Source organism: Coffea arabica, chromosome 1c, assembly GCF_036785885.1.
Source record: "Coffea arabica cultivar ET-39 chromosome 1c, Coffea Arabica ET-39 HiFi, whole genome shotgun sequence".
Taxonomy (NCBI): Eukaryota; Viridiplantae; Streptophyta; class Magnoliopsida; order Gentianales; family Rubiaceae; genus Coffea; species Coffea arabica.
Genome location: NC_092310.1, coordinates 44166202 through 44187147, shown reverse-complemented (window position 1 = coordinate 44187147; position 20946 = coordinate 44166202). Strand labels below are relative to the sequence as shown.

Genomic DNA, 20946 nt, shown 5'->3' with positions numbered 1-20946 from the left:
GTCCGAGACAAAGAAAGTTAATGAACTTAATGAGGTTGGTGGCTTCCTTATATGAAGCAATTTTTGAGTGTCAGACGGCCAAACGAAGTGACGCGTCTGACGCAATCGTCCGAACTAGAATTTTTCAGAAAAGAATGAAGAACACTGTCGGACGTCCGATAAGAAGTGACCAAAGAGAAACTTAGAGAATTTTTTCTGAGACGCTCAGTTTTGTTCACAGATACACAAATTGATCCAGTGGAAGGTCTTTTGTGAGAATATCAGTAATTTGATCTTTAGAACAAACATATTGAACACAAATTTCACCCTTGTGGACAAGATCGCGAATGAAGTGATGCTTAATGTCTATATGTTTTGTCCTAAAATGTTGAATGGAATTTTTTGTCAAATTAATGGCACTAGTGTTATCACAAAACATAGGTACAGAATTATATACTAAACCAAAATTATTCAAAGTGTTTTTTATCCACAACAATTGAGCACAGCAAGCACCAGCAGTAACATATTCTGTTTCGGTTGTAGATAATGAAATGGCATTCTGTTTCTTGATGAACCAGGACACTAAACAATTTTCAAGAAAATTATATATACCAGTTGTACTTTTTCTATCTACTCTATAGCCACCAAATCAGCATCAGAGAATCCACACAAGGGAAGTTCATGATACTTAGGATACCAAAGGCCAAAATTCACAGTTCCTTTTAAATATCTAAAGATTGTTTTTACCGCAGTTAAATGTGATTCCTTTGGACAAGATTGAAAGCGAGCACACAAGCACACAACAAACATGATATCAGGTCTACTAGCTGTTACATAAAGCAAGCTACCAATCATACATCTATACTTCTTTTCATCAACTTTTGTACCTTTTTTATCTTTGTCAAATTTGGCAGATGTGCACATGGGTGTTCCAACTTGTTTTGAGTCCTCCATTCCAAATCTTTTCAGCAGTTCCTTGGTGTATTTGGTTTGATTGATGAATGTTCCATCTTGGGTTTGTGTCACTTGGAGTCCAAGGAAGAAATTTAGTTCTCCCATCATGTTTATTTCAAACTCTTTTTGCATGATTTTGGAGAAGTCATTGTATAGTCTCTCATTAGTAGCACCAAATATACTATCATCAACATAAATTTGTACAATTAGAAGATCATGCAAACTTTGTTTAGTGAAAAGGGTAGTATCCACTATATCTTTTTTGAAACCATTTTCAATCAAAAAATCACTTAAACTTTCATACCATACTCTTGGAACTTGTTTTAAACCATATAGAGCTTTTGAGAGTTTAAAAACATGATTTGGATAATTTTCATTTTCAAAATCAGGAGGTTGATCAACATAAATTTCTTGATCTATAAAACCATTTAAGAAAGCACTTTTAACATTCATTTGAAATAACTTAAAATTCTTGAAACATGCAAAAGTTAAAAACATTCTAATAGATTCTAGTCTAACTACGGGTGCAAATGATTCATCAAAATCTATTCCTTCTTCTTGAGTGTAACCCTTAGCTACCAATCTGGCATTGTTTCTAATTATTTCGCCTTTGTCATTCATTTTATTTCTAAAAACCCATTTAGTGCCAATATTAGCATGATCTTGTGGTCTAACAACTAATGTCCAAACCTTATTTCTTTCAAATTGATTTAACTCCTCTTCCATGACCAAAATCCAGCTCTCATCATTCAATGCATCAACAATATTTTTGGGCTCAAAATGTGAGACCAATGCAAAGTTATCTATTAATTGTCTAGAGGAGGAACGTGTTCTGATCTTTTCAGATGGATCCCCAATGATAAGTTCCTTAGGATGATTTTGGACGAATTTCCAGACTCTTGAAAGATCATTAGGAATTCCAGTATCACTGTCATTGTCTTCTCTAGTAGGACTGGCTTGATTTTTATCTTCCTTTGAATTATTTTCTGATGGAGCTGTGCCTTGATTGCTGATTGTTAGCTTTTTTAATTCTTCTCGAACACCTGTATCATCATCTTCACCGCAACTCATGGAAGTGTCACCATTAGATTCATCAAAAGTGATATGTATAGTTTCTTCTATAACCAGAGTTCTATGATTATAAACTCTAAAGCTTCTCTTGTTTTCACAATATCCCAAGAAGATCCTCTCATCAGATTTTTTATCAAACTTACCAAGATACTCCTTGATGTTCAGAGTGAAGCATTTGCAATCAAAAACTTTAAAATAACAAACTACAGGTTTTTTTATCAAACAACAGCTCATATGAAGTTTTGTTCAAGATTGGTTTTAAGAAAACTTTGTTCATGGTATAGCATGCAGTGTTTATAGTTTCAGCCCAAAAAGTACTTTGGTAAATTGCATTCACTAAGTATGGTTCTAACAGCTTCTTGAAAAGTTTTATTTTTCCTCTCAACCACTCCATTTTGCTGAGGTACTCTAGCTATAGAAAACTCATATGTAATGCCATTGTTGTCACAAAATTCTGGAAATCCACAAAAATGAAATTTTGTGCCATTGTCACTTCTTATTTTTATGATTTTCAAACCAATCAGATTTTGAATCTTGGCAAACAGGGAAATAAAGTTTTTGAAAGCATCATCTTTATGTGCAAAAAACATCACCCAAATATATCTAGAATAGTCATCAACAACAACAAAACAGAATCTCTTGCCACCAAAGCTTGTGGTTTGAGTTAGACCAAAAAGATCAAGATGTAGGAGTTCTAAGGGTTTTGAGGTAGAAACACATTTTTTTTATTTAAAAGATACCTTGACTTGTTTTCCAAATTGGCAAGCATTACAGATGCGATCTTTACAAAAATTGAGTTTTGGAAGTCCTCTAACCAGGTTTTTTTTTTGAAAATTTCTTTTAGCAAATCTATACTGAAGTGACAAAGCCTTCTGTGCCACAATCAGGGATCCTCATTTGCTACTTTGAGACAACTAAGGCTAGAAGCATCAACTTTTTCAAGAATCACCACATAAATGTCATTAGCTCTTTTTCCTTTGAAAACAATGTTAAATTTTGAGTCAAGAACAAGGCATTCATGTTTCTTAAATAACACGAGCAGGTTCCTATCACATAATTGACTAACACTCAGCAAATTATAACTCAGGTTGTCGACTAAAAGAACATTATGAACAAAAGTCTGACCATTCTTACCAACATCACCAATACCAACAGTTTTGGCTTTATTATCGTCTCCAAAAGTAATCTTTTCACTTGTTTTTGGCTTGAACTTGATGAACTGTGATGCATCACCAGTTATATGTCTTGAGCATCCACTATCTATGAACCATTTTGATTCTTTAACAATGTTCACCAGATTCACCTACACAGTAGTCCACAATATAATGTTTGGTACCCATTACTTTTTAGATCCTTCATGGTTAGCATTATGTCTAATAACCCACATGCATTTTATTCCATTTCTCATGTTTTTCTTAATATAACAGTTGCTATTCATGTGACCAAATTGACAACAAAAGTTACATACTGTCATTGGATCAATCAAATGAGCATGTTTAATGAATCTGATTTGCCTTTTCCTATGTATAGCAAACTCATTTGCATTTTGATTCAGTCTTATCTGATGAGTGTTAAGGTGAGGTTCAGTGTCATTTTTTTGAAGGCGGTTCTGTTTCATATGATGTAACAATTGACATAAATCATCTATCCTCTTTTTTAGGCTGTATTGTTCACTTCTGAGCATGTCACAGAAATTTGTCTTTTTGTTAAGTTTAACAAGCACATCAGTTTCAATCATTTTTAGGTTCTCATTTTCATGCTTAAGACACTTGTTTTGTCGAAAAAGATTTACATTATCTTGTATTAGAAAGCTAATTTTCTACTTTAGTTCTTTGTTTCTAACATAGGATTCTTTTAAGCTGTTATGCATTTTTTCTAGAAAAGAATTAATATCAACATTAGACTCACTATCACTATCAGTTTGAGAGTTATATTGGGTTACCTCTTCATCTCCAATGGCCATGAAAACAACTTAGGCAGATTCCTCTTCTTCCTCTATTTCTCCTTCTGAATTGCAGTAATTCCAAGTGATTTGAAAATTGTTGAATTTTGATTTTCGTTCACTCTTGTTCTCCTTCTTTTTCTTCATTAGATATTCATTTGCATAGTGACCAGGTTGGCTGCATTCAAAGCACTTATCAGTTTGCTTTTTGTTAAATTCCATCTTTCCTTTATTTCTGAAGTTGTTGGATTGATTTGGAAAGGAATTGCTATGTCCTCTTTTTCTGAATCTTCTCTTATTGAATATTCTTTTGAAACCTCGTGTGATGAGTGCAATGTCACTATCATCACCTTCCATGTCATCTCCATCCAGAGAGATTGTATCATCTTCTTCTTGTGAAGTCTTCAGAGTAATGATCTTTCTAACTCTTGTGTTTTCTTCTTTCTGCACCTTAGACTTGAGTTTTAGCTCGTAAGAGATTAGTGAATTTATAAGGGATTCAATAGATAAAGTGTTCAGATATTTGGTTTCCTCAATGGCAGTCACTTTGCTCTCCCAATCCTTTGATAGAGCATTCAGAATTTTTTTATTTTTCTCACATAGAGAGTAATCTTTCTCAAGAACTTCTAGATCCTTAATAAAATCATTGAATCTGCAATACATCTTGTCAATATTTTCGTGAGATTTCATCTTAAAAGATTCATATTTCGTGATCAGAATGGACTTCTTCTGTTCTCTCATATTTTCACTTTCTTCGTGTATTTCTCGAAATTTGTCCCAGATTTCTTTTGCAGATTTACAGCCCTTGACTCTAACAGATTCGTTTGAGTCTAAAGCACTGTACAGTACATTCATCGCCTGAGTTCTATTTTCAACAGTTAGTTCCCTTTTTGTTTTTGATCTCGACCTGTTTGTCTCTGCATCAATAGTAAAGGCATCAAACGGACCTTTATTGACAGTAAACCATAGTTCAATATCAATAGATTGTAAGAAAACAATCATCATTTCCTTCCAACTCACATATTTTGAACCATTGAACATAGGAGGTCTAGTTACTGATTGTCTCTCAAAGAACATGGCATTGTTGGTTGTCATATTTACTCCTAAGCCGATTGAGCTTAATCTCAAGGAGACCAAACTCTGATACCAATTGTAAGGATCGAAAACAACCTAAGAGGGGGGTGAATTAGGTTATCTAAAAATAAGCCAAGATATGAGTCACCCCTTTTTTTCTGATCTAGTTTTATTTTTCAAGAGGACCTCACTGAAAAGCAGTTGATGGACTAGCATAAGTAATTTGTGAGTAAAACAAGTAAGCAATATATATATATTGTGACAGCCCCACCTCCCCCTAAGGCGAACCAAAGGGTTCGGCGGGCCGCCTGCTCAACTCTCGCCGGGACTCAGTCATTCACTACATTTCTCAAACAGATTACAATATAAATCTCAAAAATTACATCAAATTCTCCAATAATTACATGTTATAAGCGAAACGGAAACGATTTCCAACTATACATCAAATGAATCCAAATCCAAACTGTACAAGATATAAGCCATCCAGTCACGTGAATAAGTACTACAAGTCCTTCCTTCGCCTTGAGTCCTGTGGAGAGGAATAAAATAGTTTTGGGGTGAGCTAAAAGCTCAGCGAATAACCAGTAAAATCAGTAATCAAATTGGTTTCACAATAGTTTATTTCAATGATATCATAAATCAAACGATAAGTCAAGAAACAATTACAACATTTATAAGAAACCATACATGAAAAAGATACGTTCGTTCGTTCATTCGTTCTTTCGTTCGTTCTCCTGTCATTTCCCCTTTCCTTCATTCATTTGAAAATATATTTTTCATTTATCAATAAAACCCTCGTTCGTTCGTTCATTCAACCTTTCCTGGATATTGACCAGGCTCCACCAACCTCCACCAACCTACAAGGTAATACTCGAGTATACCAAACGTTCGTCCAGGTCACCATATCGCTGGACCGAGTCCGCTTCTGGCTCGAGTCGATCAATAACAAGGGGCAGTGGCCAGTTCAGCCAAAAGGCTTACATTCATGCACAAGTAACATTTCAATCGTTTCATCTTTGAAAATTTCACATTTATCGAGGTCGAGTGCGATAAAGTACACACTCGCCTAGAAAACTCGTTTTGGAAATCATTGAAAGCACTTAACACGTTATCAAACAATAATACAAGTCATGAAGTCAAGAAAATACAACAAACAAGGAACACTCACATGCAAGTACGCATGATATGTAATCGAGTAAATAATGCAAGAAAACAGTTCAAAAGTAACTTTGAAAACAGTTTAGTGTCACTCACCTCCACGGCTCAGGAACCAACCATCATATATCATTGTCTTGCTCAAATCCAAGTCTTAGATCACAAACTCAATGCAATCAAGTCCTTTCAAAGTTCGGACAGCACTTCCACTAAATTTGCTTACTTTTCCAGCCGTCAAGGCTTCATTATTTCCTCAGCCAGTCCCAAAATCACACAAATAAGTTCATTCAATAACCGTTCAATAAGCTCCAAGTAGTACGAGTACAATTCAAGTTAGGGAAGAGTCCGAAAATGAAAGTTAAGCTCTAAACTATAAAAATAGTTTTTGACATCAGTTTGCGGTTTAAGTACCATTGGCACTACAATTATCGGATGGAGGTGCAAGATACACCGTTTCGAAGCTAAGAGATAGGGCTACAATGTTGAAGAAGGCTACTCAGTCCAGTTTCGAGTGTAACCAGGTTAAAAATGCAATCTACTACACCAGAACTGCAAAAATAGGTTCACAAACCGCATTCTAGTTCAAACATCATAAGTCAGGCTCCCTAAGTCCAAATCAAGTGATTCCAAAGCCATCCGAAAGCTATGATACAAGACTACATTTCATCAGAAGACCTCAACAATCAATTCCAAACCATTCCCAACCAAAATAACCAATTACAGACGCAATTATTAAATTCGGATAGAAACAGGGCAGCAGGGGTAATTCAGTCTTTTCACAAGCTACGTTGCTCCGATTGACCTGAAATTTTGTAGACATTTCTAAAATATCATTCCCTACAACTTTTATGTTTTAACCCAAGGCCAATTCGACCTCTAACTATGAGGTACTGTGCCGGGCAGAATGTAAACAATTGAAACCCTAACTTTCCAAATTTCTTTCCAAAACCTAAATTTCTTGCAATTAACCACTTTTTCCACCTTCTAGTTTCATTCTAGATCATTTCCAATCATCATACATAGCCACAACATATGAATCATATTAAATCAGAAAAATCATCAATAATTATAAAACTTCACCAAATTCAACCAAAATCAAGATATAATCCACAAAATTTTCTCTTAGGCTACCACAAATCATTACTTTGACATTATCAAGACCAAAGGAAGCATTCCCTAGCTACTCACCTTGAAATGCAAGAAAAGAATCAACTTGGCACCTTAATTCTCCAAACAACTCCACTAATCACCTTAAACTAGCTTGGCAACTTACTTTTGTGGAGAAATTTGGAATTTAACCGGTAGGTTTGCAAGATTCAAGCTAGAAATGAAGGAAAATTGAAGAAACTCTCTCTCTCTTTCTCTCCTCCATGGCCGGCCAACAAGAAAGAAATAAGAAGAGATTTTTGGGTCAATTTTGTTATATGGTAAAGGTAAAGTTAAATAGTCAAAGTCAAGAGTGAATTGAATGGTGACACCTGTCACCTTTAGGTTTAAAACTTATCTTTTTATCTCTCTCATACCAATCCATAATTATCTCTTAACACCTTATAGAAAAATATCAGTTAACACAAAACTCCAATAAGTTGTCAAAAATATATTGCATTTACCGCACTTGCGGGTCCCACGTCCATAATACACTTCAAAATTAACGTGGACTAACTTGGATCAAGAAAATGATTTGAAAATTATATTTCCTTATAAAAATGTATAGAAAATTAATATATTAAAAAAAATAAACTTATAGACAAGAAAACAAAATAATATCAAGAAAATATATAAAAATTTTCGATTTCTCACACTCATACTTTTCGGGGCATCACACATATATATATAGCAAGACAGTAAATGAAGGGATGGAATTGCAAACCAAATTTCAAACTTGACTAAGTTTGATTATCACTTTATATATATCAAGATTCTTCAATATGATCAACTTTCAACCCATCTCTTGTGTACAAATGAAGGATTACTTTCTCCTTGCCTCAAATCTCACTTGATCAAGCAAGGAAGTTTTACAATCGCACGGCTAACCCTCACAAAGTTACACTATTGAAGAAATTGAATCACACTTGAAAAGCTAAAAGAAGATGACACAACTAAGAGTACAAATCTTCTTTTTGGAGTATTCATACACTTGAATCACTCAAGATCTGATGTAGATTTAATGTGTAAGTTGTTTTGAAGAGTTGACTAATCCCAATTTATAGGGAACAAAAAAATTCTTCAATTAATGCTGTCAACGGATAGAAGGCAACTGAAAAGGCAACTAGCCGTTGGTAGTGTCGGACGCCCGGTACTCTGATTTTCTGCGTCCGAACGAAGACAGTGATTTCAAGATGATTTCTTGCAATTCTTAGGACGTCCGGTCCCTCCACAATATACGTCCGAAGGTACTTGCAAATCCTTCTTCATTTCTTTCAGACGTCCGATGCTCCAGTGTTTTGCGTCCGAAGTATAGCAACGTTTGTCGGACGTCCGGTATAGAGGTATTGTGTGTCTGAACGAGGCCAGTGATCATAGATGTTTTGACACATTACCTTCGGACGTCTGAGTGTGAGTTCTTCATGCGTCCGAAGTTACTCAATGGTTTTCGGCCTTCCGATATGGTCCTTTTGTGCGTCCGACAGTAATTTGTCAAACCTTGATCCAGTTTTGCTTCAAGTCTTTGATCTGATTTTTGTTCCAAATCCTGAAATGAACTCTTCAAAGAATGTTAGTAGCATCCAATTGTTTTGTAATCATCAAAAGTTATGAACTGAGATATACACAAAAAACCATCAATTGCTGGCCTGAATGCCCAGAACATATAGCCAAATGTCTTCAAATTTTCTAAACAGTATGGGCGGTGTTCCCAAACAACAATAGTACCAGAGTTATAATATACTATAGCTGCCATAAACTTAAGTAGCTTTGTGAATGAGGTTGGCCAGTCACCAAAGACCATTTCAATGGCTTTACATCGAGCAATCCATGCTTTCTTGTATGACACATCATAATGTAAAGTTTTTTTAACATGAGCTTGAACTTGCTTGACACTAGCAAGTGCATTTTCTTTAATAAAATGCACAATTCTGCGAGCAATGATCCTCGATTGAAGATGCCTATGATCATTTGATGATGCCGTTGAAGTGTAAGTATGCTCTGGAATCAACTTAGTAATTTCTCAAATTTTATGTGTAGCTTTCAAACAAGCTCTAAGTTGCCATTTGCAGCCTTCATCAGATTTTAAACATTTTACTTTCCATGTTGTACTTCGACTCTCTTGAACTTGAAACTCGCGACATTGCTCCATAAACCAAAGCCGGACTGCCATCATCAATTGCTCTTTGTCATTGAATAGCATATGCTTGCGAATACCAGCACTATTTTCACTCCAAAAGTCTATCCTTGTAGGAGATCCCCTACCAGTGACAACAAATTTGTCGAGATCTCCAATATCTAAATAAAAGGGCATTCCGGGTGGATCGTAAGCAGGTAATTTAGGACTAAAAATTACATTGTTATTAGTACAAACATTATCAAGACCATTGTCATTCTCAAAAGTGCATTGTTCATTTTCAACCTCTACATTGCAATCACTGTCTTCATCAGACTACCCTTGTTCAGCGTCAATGAAAGCATCATCTCTAGATGGTAAAGATACTTCATTCTGGACTAAGTTATGAATCACATCAGTCATCCCAAGTGCATTTCCAATTTCAGCCCCAACAATAGGTTCTTTAGCTGCTAAAATGGTTCTCATAGTTCCAATTTCTTCTACATTATGATCCAATTCAAATGAACCAGAACAGCCAACATCATCTTCTAGTACAAGCACCTGTCTTTCTTGGTTAGCATAGGCAGTTTCATTATGTTCTGTATATTCAAGTGCATTCTGTGACACTAAATGAGTAGAAAATGATAATTGGATGGGTTTCAATGAAGGTGACATGCTACTCATAGCACGAAAAATGATATCATTATTTGAAGATGACAACCATCGTGCATCATGCTCATCTTTAAGAGAAGATTGAGTGCATGAAACTGTAGGTGTAAGTACTATCGGAGATTCAACATCTTGTGTCAGCAAATTTATGTATGGAGCCATTTCTTTACTGGTGAAGATGTTATTGCCCTTCCGACAATTGCGAACTGATTCTTGTACAATGTATATGTGAACCATAGTATTTAGGTACTCAGCTGCTAAAGAAAATATCATATCTATTCCCTCTTCGTTTATTATTAGTAATGGACAGAATTTGAAACCCCATGGCCCATGATCAGGATATTTGCAGATGAGTTTCAAATCTACAGTTAATTTATCCACTCCAATATATGAGTGTATATTACTTAGTAAGTCTCCAAATCTTATCTTGTGGTTGATCGTAACTACTTGCCAATTGGACCGATAAATCCCAATTCAGGATAATATTGGATATGACCATCCCAATATAAAGCAAGCTTCAATGGATGTTGAAGATCCATTAAAACATATGCTAACAAGCCTTCAAATGCAATGTAAACTGCAGTCAATTCATCTCGAATGATGAAAAATACTATAAATAAAAAATATATTTTAAAACCAGTCATATCTTGTAAGTGTAGGTAACTCCTAAACTTCTAGGCTGCCCACAGGTATTACATTCTATACTATGAAAGAATCTTTCAAAAATAAAAATCTATAGCAATCTCTGATTTCTTTTCATTTTGACATGACCATACATGAATTTAGATCAATATCTATAGATCCAGCATTCATATTCGCCAACAACCAGTAAAGAATAAGAAAAGATTTCAAGAACCACCTAACAATAACTGAAAAAGAGTAGACATACATGTATCTAAAGTCTTGAATGTCATATGCTTTTACATTTTGTATCTAAAGTCTTGCATGTATCGAAGTCTTGAAAATTTAATAAAGGCACACAGGAACACACACAACACATGCAATATGTATTGCATTGCATTGTAGTAGCAGTAGTATTTTGCTAGGTAGGATTTTGGTGGGTGACTTAGAAAGCAAGTTGTTGGATTGATTAGGAAAATCCCCTGCTCCTTTTCTAACTTTTGCAAATATTGTCCACCTTAATATGGTTATATATATATATATATACACACATACACATATATATATATATATATATGTATAACTTTCCAAATATCTTTCAATTTAATATGGAACTATATTTTAAAACTTTATATTTTGAATTCACTTAAAGTGCTTATGCTATGTGCCTGAATACTTCAACATATTCTTTTTTTAAAAAAAAAAATCCCCATGTTTTAGAATAATTTACCAAGCAATTAATTGTATGATCATGGATTACATCATCTCCCAACTTCATTGCTAGTTACTACATTCAATTTGTATATATCCACTGGTTAGGAAAGAAATAAATAATAATAATTTTATATATTTGGATTAAAGTAAAGGGGTCGGGAAAGCAATGATATGGAAAAGGATTTCGATGGGATTGCTAATAAAAGAATAATTAATGCATTTTAATGCATTTAAGTTAAACAAAAAAGAAAAGGAAACCTCTGTATATATCCATCGGTTAGCAAATGAATAATTAATGCATTTAAGTTAAACAAAAAAGCAAAGGAAACACACTGGAAAAAGCGGCAGGATTGTGCGATTGCAGAAAAATTTCGATGAGAAGCTGCGGCTTCTCTAATTGCTGCTTGTGCTTTTGTAAGTCTTCTTTCCAGAATCTCTTGCTTTGTCAAATACTCTTGCCCTTTGCACGGTATCTTTCTTTGTCAATAAGCACCAAAGAATCATCTCAGATTTGCTTTTTTTCTTTTAAAATAATTAAATGCATCCATTTCATAAACGCTAAATTCGAAATTGTAAGTATTACCTGACAATATGCCTAATTAGCTCACCAGTCTCCCAATCACCACTCTTGCTCTTAAGTTGGCTATGAATGTGGTATCAGATGTACGAAAAAATTGAATGGGTGGTGTGTTTTGTTTCGCCCTTGAAGAAGTTAGGGTAGAAAGAGATTAAGAGGGATTGAGGGGAAATAATTCTTAGTATCGGAGACTGGAATAGACTCCTAGATATGCTAAAAACTCATTTAGCAAATGAGTTTATTTACTAATAAACGCATTTCCAAAATGGATTTTTAGGCCAAAACACGCATTCGTTAAATGAGACTTTTAAAATAGCGCATTCCACTAATGCGTTATTTAATCAATTTTTTCTATTTAAATAAACTTATGAAAATTAAAATAACGTATTTGAAGATTACGTTTTTATTTGAAAAGACGCATTTCTTGGATGCGTTTTTCATCCTTTGGGAAGAGGCTAAAAATCACAATCCTTTGGGAAGTTAGATTAAAAAGTCCCCCCCTTTTTGGGAATTTACTCTATGGATTTTATTTTACCGCGCGACGCGCAAGCCAAAGCAGTGGCTGTGTAGGCAGAAAATTACACTGGCACAACAAGTAAAAAATGCTCTGAGTGATTGAACTATTTGACATAACCTTGTAATTTTAAATGATAGTGTCGATATCTCATGATTTGAACTAAAATGAAAAATAGACGAAAATTGTTGGAACAAATCTGTTTGATATAAACATGCTTGAATTGCGAGTGTTTCTTTGGAAAAATAGTTTTTTGAGACAAATTTTGATTTGATGTACCTTTTGTGTCCTTTAGATCTTAATAAAACGACCATGTTTCTTCATCAATTTCGCCCCAAACTTGCAAAAAACATATCAAACAAAAATTGATGAAGATCAAAGATAAATCAACTGAGCTTGCAAGTGAGGAAAGATACCTTTATATTTTGGAATTTTCTATTGCAATATTTTCTTACAAGGTCTATTGTAGGGATTTAAAGTAAAAATGTGAACATTGTATTTTTTTTGTCTATATAGTGAAGGGAAATTAGGGAGCTATTTGATGATGTCTTCTTTAAACTCTAGAGGGGCCAGCGAGGGAAGCAGAGCTAGAGATCTTTGATACCAGTACAAGATGTGTAATTGTCGAAGGAAGGCAAAGGTAAAGATTGTTGTCAGTATAAGATGTGTAATTGTCGAAGAAGGTGAAGGTAAAGATTGTTAAGTCAGAAAAGGTGCAATTCCAGCAACTTTTTTGTTATATTCTCCAGCAGCATCTTTCTTGGATGCAAAAATATCTTCATCTTCTATTGTTTCCAACCCTTCCGTTAGCCATTCAGGCTCTTTATCATCATCAATAGTTACTTTAGCGTCCTTTACCATACCAGCACTTGCAGCTATCCCTGTAGTGTCAGTTACCCCATCATCATTTGCAACACTGTCTTTATTTTTTTATTGTTGAGTCACCAGTTAGTAGTTGTACCATCAATTATCCCACCATATTCAGGGTCTTTTTCAAATGACTCATCCCCACTGCAAGCATAAATTAGCCTTGTTGGTAGCTTCCAATAGGCTGCATTTACCAATTTAATATCGTCATTGTCTCTAATTGGATGTAGGCCACAATCCAAGTCAACTGTTGGGCTATGAAATCAAAATGTTACTCTAATTGCATGCTCATCTACGTTTTTAAGCATTTTGCATAGGCCAATTGTGGATATCTAATCTTCGAAACCAAAAAGTTACTCTAGTTGCATACTCATTTATGTTTTTAAGCTTTCTGCATAGGCTAATTGTGGATATTGGATCTTCAACTCTTTCTTTGAAAATGGCCATATGGGTTCCGGTGTAATGGAAAGTTGGTTTTTCTCTAAATCTCCCACCAAAATACATATGTATGTCTATTTTTTCCTTGGATTTCTCCTTTTCTGTTCAATGAGAAGCAATAAAACAACCACTTTTTAGTAATTTGTCTTTCACAATGATACAAAAAAGCTAACATAAAAGAACTAGAATAAATAACATAACTTGAAATGAGATTGGGGACCACATTTGACTACACTAGGTGTGCTTTAACCCCATATTAAGATAAGGACAGATTATCCACCGATATTAATCTCCTAAAAAGTGATAAGGATATAAACTGAACAACAAGCTAGTCTTGTGCCAACTACTCATTAAATAACTTGACAATGACAACCAAGCTTCATGAGAGTTCTACTCAAACACAAACATTACTTAGTTGTGTATTATACAGAGCATTGTTATTAAATCCAATTTGGCCCGACGGTTCAATCGATCAACTCAGTGAACCTGAAATTGAGTCTGACGGTTCAACTGATCAACCTAGTGAACCAGCAACTGAGCCAAGTTGGGTCTTTAATTGGATTGTTTAAGTAATAAATCCGTTGACTTGTCAACCGACTGGTAGTTCAATCAGTCAACCCGATGAACCGGTTGATTTTGTAAAGAACCTAGATCTAGCATATTGTTATGGGAAAAGTTTTGAAAATATGTTGAAATGATAGTTCAAACATGGGACCTCATGTATACATGTAGTGTAATCACCACTGGACCAACAACCCATTTATTGGTTGTTTAGCCCTTCTTATATTATGTATTAGACTTTTATTCTTATTTTATTTCTCCAAAATAAAATTTGTTTGGAATCTTTTAATAGAATTTTATTATTCCCCAAACTCTATAAGTTATTAAATGGATTTAAAAAATAACATATTACACAATTCATTTTAAAGCAAATATTGTTTCTAATAACCTTTTGCACTTAAAATTCATAAATAAACTAGAAATTACACTTAGATAATATTTTATACTTGAAATTTAGTGGATTACTAATTAAATTTAGATTTTGTTGATTCTTATAAGAATTAATAATTATATAATAAATTCGACTAACTGAGTAGAGCTGTTATTCGAGTCGAGCCGAGCCCGAGTAGTAGTGGTTCGAGCTCGATTTGTACGAATTTCGAGCTGGCTCGAGCTCGCTCGATAACATTGTCGAGTCGAATAACTAGCTCGAGTTCGAGCTCGTTAGCTCTATATTTAGCTCGAGCTCGGCTCGAGCTCGACTCGTTTAACACAATCGAGTCGAGCTCGTTAAGCTCGAGCTCGAGCTCGAAATATTTACCATAGCAGGCCTCTGTTCACTGCAAGTCTGTAACCATTCAGAAGATGCAAATTTGGTATACATATTTGTTGCTGAGTGGGGATTATGGATTTAATCCAATTCAGTCCAACAGTCAAAAGAGCCGTGTTTGACTTGGTATGAATGTCCAGCAACTTAGAAATGTGAAAATTACTCCTCTAAATTGATGAGAATTCACTTTGGTATTCATAGTATCTCAGCCATGGCTGCTGATGAGAATTCACAAGTAGTCAAGTACTCATATTTTGTTCACTTACAACAAACATCAAAGCAATAATCAAGTCTAAAAGACAGCAAACAATAAGAGCTACAGAGCAACAGCAGTAGCAATTTTCTAAAATTTAGCCTTCATTTTGAGGAAGCTCAACTTCATGACATGTAAAATGTCTCGACAACATCCGATTGATCCTACAGAATGAAAATGTAAAAGTCATGATATTTTCTAAAAATAAGAGCTGCTGAGCTAAAAAAATGAAGTAGAATACCAAAGGACAGCAGCAGCAATTTCTAAAATTTAGCATTCTTTCAATTTTGAGGAAGCTCAACTTCATGATACGTAGATGACTCGGCAACATTAGATTGATCCTACAAAATAAAAATGTCAAAGACTCAAAGTCATGATATTCTCTAAAAATAAGAGCTATAGAGATAAAAGATGAAGTAAAATAATCAATTAACCACATATTACTACTACAAAGTGTAATACACTTACACGAGACTTGGTTTTTATTCCATGAAGATTGCGAATCCAATTACTACCGCAAAGTAGCATTTGCACTGTCTCAACAGACATAGAAGCTCGCCGATCATCAATTACTCTTCCCCCAGCACTGAAGGTAGATTCAGAAGCCACAGTTGTAACTGGAATATAAAGTAAGTCACTAGCCATCCTTGACAATATTGGAAACCTGCATCTTTCTCCTTTCCACCACCCCAAGACATCCAGATTAGCAGATGCGTCACAAGCATACCTACTTTCTTCTAAATAAATATCTAAATCTGATTTTTCAGGTGGCGCCTTGTCAATTTCACTAACATGCATTTGAAATTTTTCCTTGCCAGTAAGAATTGGAAGTCCAAGTTTCTTAACATTCCCCTGAGATTGAGCCGAAGAACTACTCACTTCCTTATGTTTACGCTTTACCGACTGCCTCGGTGGTTCCCCGGCATGGGAGGAGAAGTGAGTATCAACATATTCATTGTAAAGCTCATAAAGAAGCTGTTTAATTTCATCAATTTTCACAGCAGCTTCTTCGTCACCATAAATAATTGGAAAAGCATGATAAATGAGTACCATTTTGTACCTTGGATCAACAATAGCACCTAACGAAAGCACCACATTGGTTTCTCCCCAATATTTGTCAAATTTTGCTGACATGCTCAAAGTCATGGCCCTAATTTGATCAGAAATATCAAGAGCTTTTTCATTTAAAAGCTCTTTAATCCTATAAAGCTCCACAAGAAAGATGTTAGAAGTTGGATAGTCGGATCCAGAAATCATGTTAGTGATCTCATGAAAAATACCCAAAAATCGGCACACTTCTTCTACTTGCAACCACTCGTAATCACTTGGAACATAGTGAAACCCAGGGTCAATGTCCTCATATCTCGGGAAAACGTCCTTGAAGTCCAAAGCCGAAGCCAACATGAGATATGTGCTATTCCATCTAGTTGGACAACCTAGAATCAATTTCCTAGAGGGCAACTGTAGCTGTTTTGCAATTTTGGCAAATTGATTTAGGCGACCCTCAGAGTTGCTCAAGTACTTGATCCCCTCTCTAACAGTATCAATCACATCACCTAGTTGATTGAGGCCATCTTGCACTAAAAGATTAAGTATATGTGCACAACACCTCACATGAAAAATTTTTCCAGCAATACTTAACCTCTTTCTTAGAGAAAAATCCTCCCTAAGTCTCCTAACACAAGCATCATTATAAGAAGCATTGTCCACTGTGATGCTGGAAATTTTATTCTCGATCCCCCAATCAATAAAACATTTACTCAAAGCATCAGCAATAATTACTCCCGTATGAGGAGGTGGCACATTACAAAAATTCAACACACGTTTTTGTAACACCCAATCAGAATCAACAAAATGCCCTGTTACAACTATATATTGAATTTTTTGACCAGATTTTCATAAATCTGTAGTTATGCTAACTCGACTAGCACTCTTTAATACAGATTTCAGCTTTCTTTTTTCCAGTTGATAAGTAGAAATGCAATCCTCTTTGACATTTTGCCGGGTAATCTTTTTATAAAATGGGGACACAACTTTCATAAATGTATTGAATACAACATGATCCATCATCGAAAATGCGTATTCATGTGCAAGCACCATATGAGAAGCAAGCTCCCGTACCTTGGCATGGTCATATGAAAAATTTGTGATCGAAGTAATTCCATCGGATGGCCCTTCGGTAAAAGACAACACTTGCTGTTTCATCCTATTTTGCTCTCCCATTGCCATCTTCTTTTGTAAACATGCTTTTAGATGACGCTTGTGTTGAGATGTAGCTCCAGTTGTACTCTTGGCAAATAACTCCTTACAATGATTGCATTGCACCTTTTCTATTCCATTGTCTAACTTCACAATTTTCATATCGTCCCACACCGTTGATTTCTTTTTCCTTTGCTTTTTCTCAAAGGGCATTGCTGGTTCTTCATTTCCGCCATCACCTTTTTGCTCTCCTACTCCTTCTCCTTCATTGTCATGTTCTTCTATTATTTCTAACTCATCTTCAGTCATCTCATCCGGATTTTCTTCAATATCCAGTTCTTGATCTACTACTTCATTTAATTGCTCCATAGCAGGACTTGAATATGAACCTTGGTGGGAATTAAGAGGGCTGTACATACCTATATATTAAGAAAAAAATTTAAGGCATAATTATAAATCAAAGGTTGCATGTCAAATTTCATTATAAATAAAAAAATTCCAATAATTTCAATTATCTATTACAATATGAAAAAATAATTACTGCTCATATTGAAGGCCAAATCCACTTGACACCAAGCAATCTACATAAACTGATTAAGCAATCAATTCATCTAATTGGTCATGTGGTAGAAATAAGAGTTTATGAAAAATTGGATAAATTGATTAACAAAGAAACTAATGTACTGTAATGGACAAAATTTTTTAAAAGATTCAACCAGTCAAACATAAACTAGTCAACATCCACTATCTATAGGCTGCATATTTTTTTTCGTGTCATTTTCAAAGTTTCTTTTTGGTTTCTTTAGCAGCCCCTCCATGGAAAGGTTTTGTCAAATCTTCAAAATACTACCTGTCTCCACAATCTAAAAAGTCCGCGCAGAAGCCCATTGCATCATTTGTCAACTTCCACACGAATATAGAGAGTATCAGACAAAACCCACAGGCCACATCCGAATAACCCCTCAAAAGCACAATATTTTAGCAAAATACCAAAATCCCTAAATCCTAATTACCAAATGGAAGAAGATAATGCACCTTAATTTTTTTTTTGGATCTCAGCTCTATATGTACGTAACTCCAAAATCAGAAATCAAGTACAGAAAAATACACGGGTTCACCAGGTGGCGGCTGGTGTTTGCGCAACCAAGGCACTGGGCTAATGCGACAAGTCAGCTCCTCTGAAGAGCGATTGCTGCTGCTCCTTGCTAGAGTTATTACCGAAGGGTGAATGGTGATTTAGGGTTGACACCTGACGGGCCAAAGTCTGAACGGAAAAGATTAGAGCACAGCCGAAGAGAAGGCAAAAGCCCAGAGGTGAAGGCGGAAGAAGAATGAGCGAATGAAGGATTAGGGATTTGGGAGTTTGACTCTAAAAACTGGAAGTATTTTACTGAAATAGCCATAATTAATGAATTGACATTTTTATCCCTCAAATTCGAGCCTTTCGGGTAGCCCTCGGCTCGTTTAATTAACGAGCAGTCTTTAGACTCGAACTCGGCTCGTTTATTCTAATAAACGAGCCGAGTTCGAGTCTTAACGAGCCGGGTCGAGCCCGGCTCGCGAGCTGCTCGATTTGAATAACAGCACTATAACTGAGCATTTATTATAGCATAGTTTATTATAGTTTTAACCATATTAAAAAATATAAGATATAATATTTAAGTATATTTAGTGACCCACTGATTGGATTACTCACTCACTGGTTGAACTAATAACTCGTTGACCCACCTCTTTCATTGGGTTTCTCCCTAGGTCGGGTTTAATAACTATGATTCAAAGAGAAACAAATCTGAAATAAATCAGTCAACTAAGAATCTCACACCAAATAGCAGATTCATTAGTCAGGCTACTCATTTATGTAGTCAACCAAACACAAAACCCTAATGATAGCATCATGGTACGTGGCACGGTAACGGTGGCACGAGTGGTAGAGGGACTGAGGGGTGCGTGCAATCTCCAAACGGACCCATCACTAGGACATGTGCAAAGAGACTTCGTGAGCAACTCAATGTACTTATGCAGGCCTTACACAAGTCCTTTGAGAGATTCGTACACTCCGGTGAACGTGATCGAGGTTCGGTATTGCGCATTCAAGCGGCACCCGAGGTTTAAGGTTTTGCCAAACCCTAGCTTCCTATTTTAGTAGTTTCCTTTAATTACGTGTTAGTTTGATTAGCTTGAATAATTGACTAAGTGCATGTTGCACATAGAATCGCTAAGGGTAGGATTGTCATTTTATTCATCATTATATGTGAAGGTCGACTCCTAGGAAGGAAAACCCGCACGAAACCCGATCCGTCGAGGATTGAGGGGGTAGCTTCCTTTTCCGTTTTTTTCACTTGTTAGGGCCATACCAGCCGCACCTTTAGTTTCTTTTCCTTATTAGATTAGATCTTGCTTGTATCCTATATAAGGTGTCATATTACATCAATAAAGGGGTAAACATTTTTATCAAAAAAACGATTGTGAGAACTTTCTCCCTAACTTTTGAGCAACCCTTGAACAACTTAGAGTTATACTCTAGTGTTCTTGTTTGGCTTATCAATTCAAGAACCACACTTGAATTGTGGCGCCTTTTACACTTGCCTGAGGTTCGCTAATTCATTTGATTACGGATTGAGATAATATCACAAGTTCGTAGTCGCGGGGATTAGAGGGGTCGTAGGGTTTCTGCTGCTAACTTCGTTGTTTGTCGATCACAAATCCAACAACCGATCTTAGGTCATGGATCTTCTCACCAACGAGATTCGTATCAGCTGGCATCAGAGCTAGCTTGTTGGTAACATCGTTTTATCCCTCTTTTTGTGTCTTAATTCGTGCCTTTAGCATCTGCCCTTGTCGCACCCCATTTTTTGAAAAAATAAAAATTAAAGTGTTATAAAAATGAATTTTGGTTTATTTTTGGTTGAAAATAAGTTTTTGATTTTTGATGAAAATGAATAAAGAAAAATGAAAAGGGCCTAAATGGGGTTTGAAAATGCGACGATTTGGGCCCAGATTAATAGTTTAAAAAGGGTTTTGAATAAAAAATCGGAATCGCCACTTAGTATAGAGTTAAAGTGTACCAAATCACCTAAAATAAATTTTTTAGATAAAAATATGAAAAAACTCTTTTTAAACGACTTTTAAGTCTACGAAAATCAGAGAAGGTGTTCGGGAGTCACATTTGAAGAAAGGGAAGGTAAGGATAAAAATCCAAAGTACCCTTTCGACCTAACCAAAACTAGTTGCGTGATTTAGTCAAAGATTTTCTTATTTCAACATAAAGATTTATCACATTTTGATGTACTATATGAATGCAAACCCTGGACCTAAGAGGGTATCGGGGGG

General features: G+C 35.4%; 1 protein-coding gene and 2 long non-coding RNA genes across 3 annotated transcripts; 1 reads left to right on the top strand and 2 right to left on the bottom strand.

Annotated features, from left to right (window-relative positions):
* Nucleotides 1–11638: 11638 nt before the first annotated feature.
* Nucleotides 11639–12286, bottom strand: LOC140006548 (uncharacterized). The gene is made up of 2 exons (XR_011814204.1): nt 12022–12286; nt 11639–11911 (listed from the first exon to the last, which is right to left on the bottom strand). It is a non-coding gene; the product is annotated as an uncharacterized lncRNA (long non-coding RNA).
* Nucleotides 11696–13389, top strand: LOC140006546 (uncharacterized). Its single transcript, XR_011814201.1, has 2 exons — nt 11696–11852; nt 13046–13389. It is a non-coding gene; the product is annotated as an uncharacterized lncRNA (long non-coding RNA).
* Nucleotides 13390–15698: 2309 nt separating this feature from the next.
* On the bottom strand, nt 15699–17985 carry LOC140005418 (zinc finger BED domain-containing protein RICESLEEPER 2-like). Its single transcript, XM_072046411.1, has 3 exons — nt 17349–17985; nt 15886–17276; nt 15699–15758 (listed from the first exon to the last, which is right to left on the bottom strand). Exons 1-3 carry the CDS (start codon nt 17983–17985, stop codon nt 15699–15701), a joined length of 2088 nt encoding a protein of 695 aa, XP_071902512.1.
* Nucleotides 17986–20946: the final 2961 nt, after the last annotated feature.

Coding starts and splice junctions, on each gene's coding strand:
- LOC140005418 (XM_072046411.1), bottom strand. CDS start 17,985: ATGGAGCAATTAAATGAAGTAGTAGATCAAGAACTGGATATTGAAGAA. Junction 17,277..17,348: donor GCTGAAATCTGTATTAAAGA/GTGCTAGTCGAG, acceptor TAGTTGTAACAG/GGCATTTTGTTGATTCTGAT. Junction 15,759..15,885: donor GAATAAAAACCAAGTCTCGT/GTAAGTGTATTA, acceptor TTTATTTTGTAG/GATCAATCTAATGTTGCCGA.